Source organism: Erpetoichthys calabaricus, chromosome 14, assembly GCF_900747795.2.
Source record: "Erpetoichthys calabaricus chromosome 14, fErpCal1.3, whole genome shotgun sequence".
Taxonomy (NCBI): Eukaryota; Metazoa; Chordata; class Cladistia; order Polypteriformes; family Polypteridae; genus Erpetoichthys; species Erpetoichthys calabaricus.
Genome location: NC_041407.2, coordinates 75,630,052 through 75,640,131, shown reverse-complemented (window position 1 = coordinate 75,640,131; position 10,080 = coordinate 75,630,052). Strand labels below are relative to the sequence as shown.

At 38.0% G+C, this 10,080-nt stretch overlaps 1 protein-coding gene across 2 annotated transcripts in view; it reads right to left on the bottom strand.

The window, feature by feature from the left end:
• Window positions 1-200: 200 nt before the first annotated feature.
• The window catches only part of arid1ab (AT rich interactive domain 1Ab (SWI-like)), a 159,156-nt gene continuing 149,276 nt past the window's right edge, over window positions 201-10,080 (bottom strand). For both annotated transcript variants that reach the window (XM_028818693.2, XM_051919077.1), the window contains 8 exons: window positions 9,333-9,465; window positions 8,036-8,205; window positions 7,342-7,483; window positions 6,884-7,006; window positions 5,478-5,574; window positions 4,460-5,288; window positions 4,044-4,174; window positions 201-3,389 (listed from right to left, as the gene is read on the bottom strand). In XM_028818693.2, coding sequence (XP_028674526.2) covers window positions 1,518-3,389; window positions 4,044-4,174; window positions 4,460-5,288; window positions 5,478-5,574; window positions 6,884-7,006; window positions 7,342-7,483; window positions 8,036-8,205; window positions 9,333-9,465 — 3,497 coding nt within the window. In that variant the 3' untranslated portion in view covers window positions 201-1,517. The remainder of the gene's footprint in view (window positions 3,390-4,043; window positions 4,175-4,459; window positions 5,289-5,477; window positions 5,575-6,883; window positions 7,007-7,341; window positions 7,484-8,035; window positions 8,206-9,332; window positions 9,466-10,080) is intronic.

The following is a 10,080-nucleotide window of genomic DNA, read 5'->3' as shown; positions in this document are numbered from 1 at the left end:
CACACAAAAGTTTATTTAAAAAAAAAAAAAAAAAAGTTCTGAGCAAATGAAAGTGAAGGCTGGGGAAAAAGTAGAAGTATGTGGCAAATACTGACAAAATGTTTTAAACAACCCACAATGAACATGATCATTAAAAAAATAAGTACAAAAAAACCCAAAATAAACACATTCATCAAAAGAATAAAACCATCACAAACGTCTTACGAAGATTTAATGTACATTTATTCTTAACACGTGGAACATATAGTATAAAGATTTCATACTGAATAAATGATATTCATTAAGCCAAAAAAAGGAAAAAAGAGGAATTTACATCAAGTTTTTAGCTACATCGTCTGAAATACAAATATGCAGAATTCATATCACTGAAAAAAAATCTCAAATTGTGTTTCTTCATCAGGTTCTCTGTTTTTGTATCAGGAGCTTCATCTGAACCTAAAACTCCCCCCTCCCCTTGATTAGAAAGTAAATAAACCATAAGCTGCAGTCTCTAAAAACACTACAGCTTGTTCACGCACAGCCAGCCCCGCATATCACCCTTTTGGGAAACAGACAGGCCAAAGGGAGGGGAAGTTTAAATTAGCACATGGCGGGACTCAAAGCAGGGAATTCAACTTGTGTAACTTTATTTCTTCCAAGATTAAAAAGGTGACAAGCTCCAGAGGGTGAGAGTGTAATGTACAACATCATATTTACATTGCAGCAAAGCTGCAGCTAAAGTTGAAAACCAGTTTTAAGAGGTGATTTCTTTAGAAGGGTAAATTCATACAATCAAGGGATAAGAGAAGAAGAGGTCAGGGTGTTGTTGGTTCACACGATACTTTGGGGGGAAAGCCTTTTTTTCTCTTCAACGCGTTAACTAAAAACATTTTTAAAAACTACAGTTTGCTGCCGAGCCAGCGCTTTCTCAGTGTGAAACAGTATTATTACAGTATGTTTACAGTTTTATTTAAGGTGTACAGTACAGAAAAGTCCTACAATCTACTGCACAGGCCTCCCATTTCAAGACATCTGTTCACAGCTGGTAACCTGGTTCTGTAGACTGAATATATAGCATCCAAGTTACAGCAAATATACCACATGAAAGTCCAGAAGTCTGTATAGCCTCCAAATATGAACCATAAAATTGTATTTTCCATGCCCCAATTGGAGAGCCAGGGCACATTTACTACCCAAACTCACTGTAAACGACACAGTAACTTTGGTTACAGTTTTTTTTTTGTTTTTTTTTTTTTTTGTTTTTTTTGTTTTTTTTATTAAAAAAGTTCCCATTAGGCAGCAAACACTCTCCTAGAACAAGATTTCAATCCGTATCTTACTCATTTTTTTTTAATTTTTAAAAACCACAACTACTTCATGATATCCTTCCGTTGTGAGAAGCAGGGTGAGGGCAGACAGTGGAATCCGAGGTGTTTTTGCATAAATAAAAAGGACAAAAACAGTCAGTTTTCTCTAAGTTTTCTCCACTCACGCGCAACAGACACACAAAAGGGAATCAGAAGAGTATCCCACGGCTGTCATGACTGGCCAATTAAAAACAGTACATCACAAATTACGTGGGACACCAGAGAGTTCATGAGGGGAGACACTGAAATGTCCAAAAGCCGCGACTCGTATAACGTGAACTCTGAGTGATTTTCCTCCACTTTGGCCATGGCATGGAGTGCTCTGGCTGCCCGGCGCATCATGTCCACACTCGTGGGTTCAAAAGGGGGTGTCTGCATGTGAAGGAGACTAGGCTGACTTTGCTGGAACTGGGTGGCTGCCAGGCTGTCCTCCAGGAAGCCCAGCAAGTTGCCAATACTCCCCTTCTGAACAGCAATAGCTCTGGCTGCTAAGCTGTCACCTTGAGCCAGGTTGGCAAGGAGCACAACGGCCATCTCCCGGCACACTGGGATCTTCCTCTCGCCCACCAGGCGAACAAGAGTACCATAGAGCTTCTCAAGCCGACTGAAAGGTGGAGTGGCCAAGATGAGGTCCACGTTGTTGTCCTGGATGCTGAGCTTGCTCAGCGTTTCCAAGACAAGTCTCTGAGGGGACAGTACACCATTAACCCCAAGCGTGGGAAAGGGGTCCTGAGCTTCAGCAGAGGGGCAAACTGCCCAGTGGAGCAAACCGTCCAGGATAGGTAAACAGATGCTCTCTGGGTACAATGAAAGGTCCAACTGGCCGGAAATGTTAGCCAGGGTGACCAATGTGTTTTCTCGCAGCATTTCTAGGCAGTCCCACCACCACTCGTCTTTATCACAACTCACACCCTCATCCTCCTCCTCTTCCTTTTCATAGGTGAGTGGAGCTTGTTTACGCTCAGGGTGTTCATGATGTAGTAGGATAAGTCGACCAAGAATCAGGAGGAGGCCTGGGTGTTTTGACATCTCTAAATCATTGCCAGGCACAAAGGAGAGGCTGCGAATGATATTGGAGACACATATGCAACGTTTGGCTAATGAGTCCTGCCAATCAGCAATGGTGCTTAGTGGAGTTTCATCCTTGCTATGAGGTTCATCTTCAAGAATTTTGATGTTGTGGTGATTCTGATTAGGGTTCATGCTAAATGGAAACTTACTATTTTCTTTGTGGCCCTCTGGAACCCCTCTCACGGCTTCTTCCGTCACAGATCCAGGACGAGCCGAGAGCACATCATCAATAGTGGCTGTAAAGCTCTTCCCAGTTGGCTGATCAGTGGGAACTTTAATTTTATCTCCAGATTCCCCAGTGGATCTAATTCCATCGACCACTGAAGATTTCTTATGATTGCTTGGGAAGAGCTTGGCAACAAATGATGTTCTCTTACGGGAAAACAATAGTCCTGTCTTGCTTTCAAAATGGGTTTGAATGTGTTCTGTTGTATCTCCACCACCAATACTCCAGTGCACCAAGCCACTATCGAATTCCTGTGGTCTGCCTAGCTTATCTGAGCAGTCAACCACAAAAGGGTCATTTTTACGTACCATCTTAATAGGCAGTTTGTCAAATTTGCTGGCTTGTTTAGGCTTTTGCTCGCTACTGGACTCCTGGGTAAGTCCACTAGGCTCAGAATCTTTTGTTGCCGTTTCCTGCTCATTCTCAGCACTACTTTGCTGCTCCTCCTCCTCCTCCTCCTCCTCCCCCTCCTCCTCCTCCTCTTTTAGTAGCTTGACCTCTTCCGGTGGTGGTTCAACTTCCATTTGCTGCTCCACCGCCTGCTGCTCATCATCATCATCGATATCCTCCATCATCTCCTCCTCTTCCTCATATTCAGAACCTGATGCACGATCATGATCCAGACAGTCTGGATCCAGCAATGTCTTCTGGCCAGGATCCCCTACCTCATACTCTTTCAGAATGCCAAATATTTCAATGAGGCAACGCCTAAAGTATTCCACAAGTAGCTCCAAAAATCCAGGCAACTATAAAAGAGAGAGAGATTTAATAGTGACAGGGGCTTGAAGCATGGGTTCCACAAAACAAATGTTACTAACATTTTGCTGTTGATATTTCTAACAGATAATAGAACAATCAAGATCAAGTTAAATTCTCATGACTGTTCCATATATTGTGACAAACCAAACAATGAAAACAATTCTACAACTGCTAAGAAATATGACTAACCTAACAAAATATCCAGGAAGAATTTCAATAAAACTCACAAATTCAGCTGCATAGTTCATCTAAAAAGTATAACAACGCAGTCAATCATTCATATATAGATATTTTAGACTAATGGAATGTCTACTAGGTAAACCAATGCACTGCAAATAAAAAAAAACTCATACACATATGCTTTTAATTATAAATCAGCCACATTATGACTTCAAGATATTCTTATGGCCATCACAGCATAGCCTGCATAAGTAGAGATTTACATCCAAGGAAAAAAAAAGCACAAGACAGTGAAGACCAGTGCTGTAAATTAACTTTCTAACTATGAAAATTATGCTTCAACCAAATGTACAATAATTTAATCAAAGATCTTGGTCAAATGCATATTTACAGAATTAAACACAGCTTCTAACCTGAGTGGATCCTAAATACAATTTCTGAAGTAATGCCAGTATCCTTACCTGACACAGATTGAACGTAGCAATACTGTTGTCATCATACAGTAGAATATTAATTGTGTCTAATGCCCAGGTGCTCTCAGCCAACAAACCAGACTTTAAAGACATCATCACTCTCCAGGCCTCTGGGGTTCCTTTCAGAAAGGAAAAACAAATAAAATTGTGAGAGGCACACTTATACAGAATTACAAGACAAACAGAGAAACCAATACTCAATTAATACATATTAACATTAACATTTTATAACACCTGAGACTTACTCTAAAGGAAAAATGCTTGAATTCTGGTTTGTTAAGTTTGACTTGATTGTATGGAATATTACTTTCTTCAAATAAAACAATAATAAAAAAAATATATATAAAAGAAAAATCTGATGTTTCATTGATATAAACAGTTTACTTCATAAGAATCTTGCTTACCAATCTCCTTTGCAGTCAATCGGCGTCGTGGCTTAAGCAAAGGCTGTGTTGCCTCCACAGAGCCAGGAGGAAAGGTGATATCCCTCCGTATCAATGGAGGCTGCACAGGAGCAGGAGTGATATGTGAGGCTTGAACAGGTGGCCCAGCTTTCTGGATCTTCATCCCTGAATGTGGAAAAGGCGATTTGCTTGGAGAGGTGCGATTTTCAATCGGACGTGGCATAGGGGCAGGACTGGAGACCTGCGGAATGTGGTTCTGCATGGCGGGGGTAGTCTGATAGTTGGGTTGCAAAGGTCGGGTCATGGGCGGTACAGGACCTGAAGGGCCATAGGGGGGTTGGCGCTGGTTTACATGACTGGGCCACTGTCCTTCATGGTTCATCCTTTGGTCAGAAGGCAACATTTCCTCTGACCGGTTCATACTATGATAGCCAGGACCCTGTGCTGGCGCCCCAGGACCCTGCCGGTTAGGAAAGTTGTAGCTCATTTCATTCCGACTTGACCACATACTGCTTTGAGGACCATCTTGCGTAGACTGCATGGGACTGCCCATCATTGGAGGTGGAACAGTGGGCTGGGAGTTTGGCCCAGCCGTGGCCTGTACTCTATCTCGGCCAAACTGGAAAGGGAATTGGTTCTGAGGTCCTGGAGGCCGTCTTTCTGCACCAGGGTAGGCATTTCCATATTGATTATACATTTCTTGTTGTGCAGGAGGTGCCGATGTGGGCTGCTGCTGCTGTTGTGCACCAGTAAATTGTACATTGTACATCTCACTCTCATGTCTCTTGGGAGGTGGACCATAACCCCCATCCACTGGGCGCTTATAGTTCTGGGAAAAAAACACAAAACATGTTAATTGAATAATAATGTCACCAGTAAAACTTTCCTATTTGCTCCAAGGTAATCATGTAAGCTTGTGCTGCAAATTTCATACTTAGCAAACATTTTTACATCATGCAATAAGCAAAAATTATTAAAATCTAAGCACAAATGACAACTTTTGTACAAGGCACTTTACCGGTTGTTGCTGAGCATACATTCCTGGTTGCTGATTTGTATATGGACCACCAGGGGGCGCTCCTTGACCTGGGTACTGATTACCATAGGAATCGTGCCTAAAAAACAACATACAAGTCTGCTCCACAAACTGAACAAAAATATAGTAAGAAACTGAACAATAAATATTAATTTTAGATGCAGATTTCCTATCAATCAAACTAGTCTGGTTCATACTAGAGAACAGAATAAGGAAAACTTAATACTCTTAGTATTACCCTCAAACTAGGTTTAAAAGTCTAATTAAGGAAACAATCTTTTTAACTTTGCAAGACCGCAAAACCAAAAATATTGGTTAACTATAAACCATGCAAAATGCACTAACATAAATTAAGTCTTTTATTGTTTTGGCTAACTTCATTTGCTTTGGAAATGTAATACACCCATTTAACAATGGTATTTTGAAATCCATCTTTACAAGATTAACAAAATATTCGTTCATAAATTAAGTTCAGAATTTTTTTTCTCACTGAACACTTTTATAGTCCCATTGCCTTTTGCATGAAAACTAATTTAATAAAGTTATTAAGGAGTGACAATAAAGCAATCTAACTTGAAGTTTATATTTATATTAAAATGCTATTATCTATGCAATAAAATGTTTAGCTCCTTTTGGTAGTCTAGAACTAATGTAGTAAAAAAATAACTTTTTAAGTAGGTATAGTACAGATGCACCTAATAATGTCTTCTCAATATGTAGTTTAAATATGAGAAGCTCTATACAACAGGTGTCGTTTTTGGAAAACTGGTTCACATAAACCACAGTGTGTTCTCAAAATATAATTTAACAGTAGCAAGTGTTTAAAAATCAAAACTCGTTACCAGAACATTAGAATTTGTCCAGTACTAAATGCTGTTTCAAGCTTTAAGAACTTGAATAGAATTTATGTTGATGCCTGTCTGCATACTGCCAATACATTCATTAACTAAACTTTTTATTTCTAACTTCACGTTTTGATTGTATTCATGACAACTGGAAACATGTCAACTAGTATTTCCATTGCAATGACTGAAAATTAAAATGTTATGAAAAGTACCAAGAAGTGGTCTGAAGATCATACATCAAAGATACAATTAAGGCTACTGCTGTACATTTGTTTTAAGCCAAATTCTTGAAATTTTTCCTTCTTCCCTCTGGACATCAGTGTTTTTCCAAACATATGCTGTAAAAACTGAGAATTAGAAGATGACTGATCATCCAGATCTGTGCCCACCCACTACCATTTATAATCCACATAAATTTGAAGAAGTTCTGCTAGTCACTAGTCATGTATTTCATGTCATTGATAATTTAAGCAATGTCCTGCATTAAATGCACTGTAAATTTAGTTTGAAGTCATACTAGTTTAAGGTATTGCCAGTACAAACCTTTGCTGCTGAGGTGGGTAGCGATTTGGCGAATACATCCCAGAGTCAGCATTGGAAGGCATAAGGTTTGGCTGTGGTCCCCCTGGCCCCATACTCCCTTCAGGGCCCATTCCAGGTTCTTGTCTGTATAAAGGAAGAAATACATAAAAGTAAATTTGGGAGCAATAATGTATGCATAAGATAATAAATGGGCTTTTTTCTACTGAAACTATTAAAAGGTAAGACATTGAAGAAAATTCTAAGTAAAAGCTGAAAAAAAGCATTTTCTCAGGAGGACTACATGGTAACTACAACAGTTCATGCTGCATTCTCACAGCCGCAGAAGGCAAAGTTTGAACCCCTGTGCAATTTCAAGCGTGTGAAGCTTGTAAATTCAAGCCCACCTGCTTTGGTTTTACAATGGGAATTTAAATTGAATCTTGTCAGGATTAAACTCTGCTTAAGAATGTATTATTTACCTTCGATCATACCCTGGCCCATAAGGATATGGCTGCCGCTGTCCTAGTGACATATTTCCCATGGACCCTGATGGAACCCTGTTATACTGCTCACTTATGCCACTGTTAGGACCCTGACCTGGAGACATGAACTGTTCACCACCTATATTTTAGAAAAAAACAGCAAGAAAATACAAATTTTCACAATATAAAACTTTTTTTTTTATTGAACACTTTGTCAAAACTTGAGAGAAATAATCACCAACCATCACTAAAGGTGAAAAACCTATTTAGCTATTTTAGAAACCCAGAGTACATATTACTGACAAGAAAAGCTTCTATTCAATACAACATTGAATTGGAATATGCAGATTAAGAAAACGGATAGCTGGAAGGTTAGACAATTCAGAAGGTTATGTTATAATCTGAAGAAAGTAGTAATGTAAAGTACAATAATTAGAAATGCCTTAATGTCAAAAAGTATGTGCCGGTTTAAATTTCTAATCAAAACATTAATACCAAGAGGCAACCTTCATCTTAAATATAAAACATTTTTCAAAATACTATACCACTGTCATTTATTTCTTCAGAGGTAAAAGGCTGTCCTACACCAAGTAAAATTAAATTTGAAGATTAAATCTTCAATATGATGTATATTTCTAAAAAATATGTACTTAAAAAAAAAAAATTGTCCTTTTGTTGTTTTTTTGTGTACCTTTACGCATGGCACCAAAAGGATCCTTATTAGGCTCATATGGCATCCGGCTCATCTCTTGATTGGCCATACCTGGCTGGTAACCAGAATTTGGAGTTATCGCACTTCGCCTCTGGAATGCCGGATCACTGCCTTCTGCAAACGGATCCTGCAGATTGACCATGCTGCTCCTAAAACATTTAAAAACATATTTCAAATTGAGATACTAGTGGGGGTTGACTGAGCAGCAACTACTAAATATAACTTCAGAAATTTACCAATTTTTTTTCCTCATTTCTTGTCACCACAATACAGAAAGAAAAGAATACTGCTTTAGAACATATATCCACTGCATGTTCCAAGATTTAAATGCAAGCTTTACTGAATATATTAAGGAAACAATATATTTTCATTCTTGATTATTAAAAAAAAAAAAAAGTAAGATAACAGGTAAGTCCTTATGACTTTCAACTTAAGATTACAAAATAGATGAAGTAGATAAAAAAATCAGCAAATATGAACAATACCACCTGTATAAGAAGGCAATGTTGATTACTATGTAAACAGGAAGTTCATCTTTAAATACATAGCTGGAGTGTGTTATAAAACAGGTAGAACAGAAATCGCTTTATTAGACAATGTAATTGTAAACTACAAGCTGAAATAGTATATTGGTGGGGCTACTGGCATTTGTTTGCTTTAATAAGCCAACTCAACTTTAATGGTAAAGTATTTGCTTCATAAAACTCGTATGAAATCATAAACATTAAACAGAACATAAACACTTAAAATGAGATCATTAAAAAAATACCAAGAATGAGTATAAGGAAAGTTTGTGCGTGCATATTCAATATCAAATATTAACCTGGTAACCTAAACAATATAAATTATACAACATGAGGATCACGTGCACTACAATTCTAGGAGGCATTATTGTAGGCTGAACCATGAATATAAAACTACTCGATGAGCAGATTTACACATACACAGCCATTACAAATATATAGTACATTAAGAATTTACCATTGTTTATATCCATTCTTACACTGTAAGCATACTTTATATTATATTGCTCTAGCCCTTACACAATTTGGTTTTATATCCAAATATTAGTCAAAACCTTTACCTTGTACTGCCACTATAAAATTAGCACATGTAACAAAATAAAAATCATGTTATGTCCCAGTAGTCATCTTTTTAAACATATTTTAGGTGGGAAGAACTGACTCACGGGGTTTTCTCAAAAAAACAACAAAAAGGGTAAAGTGAAAACTTTTATTATAAAAAAAGGTTATGTGGACTAGATATTAAAACCTACCGGACACCCGGCATGGGCTGCATCAAATTAATTGGAGTAGGAGCTGGAGTTGGTGGCTTTAGATCACCTCCTTCTGCCATTGAACTGCTTGTGGACTGGGGAGTTTGAGGTCCTTGAAGAGATCCAGAGCCAGCTGTAAAGAAAGTACAAAATATAATTGCACAACAGGACAAGGCATGATGAAGGTGCTAGGAGAAAGTAAGGATATGTTAACCGACAGTGGCTACATTAAAGAACAGACAATCATTTATCAAAATTAAGTGGTACAACATCTTCACCTCAGCAGTACTATATATTGGCATGTGAAGAAATGTTTCCTAACATTTGTGAAAACTTAATTTTGAAACACCCTGGATTATTCCTTGTAGTGGAAGTTTAATTTTCCCCTTAGCTTTAGATTATACACATTTTTCTATTTCAGTTATGGAAATTGGGTGAAATTCTTCGAGTAGGAGTATGATATGTTGACAATCAAGCAATGTAGGGCAGGATATCAAATTGATCATCTCAAAATGTTACTCCATCTGGTGCAGACATCACTCACAGATTAAGTATTAAAATGACAAAGAACTAAAGGAGACAGGAGCACAATACTACCCAACTTCAAGATGTATTAATAGGTTATAAGTAAATACTTTGAAGCTACATAAGAAGGTAACAAAAACAACACCTGCCTAGTTATCATAGGAAATGTAACTTCTGTGTTTTATTGTGAACTCCAGTCAATACTACCATACCAATTTACTAG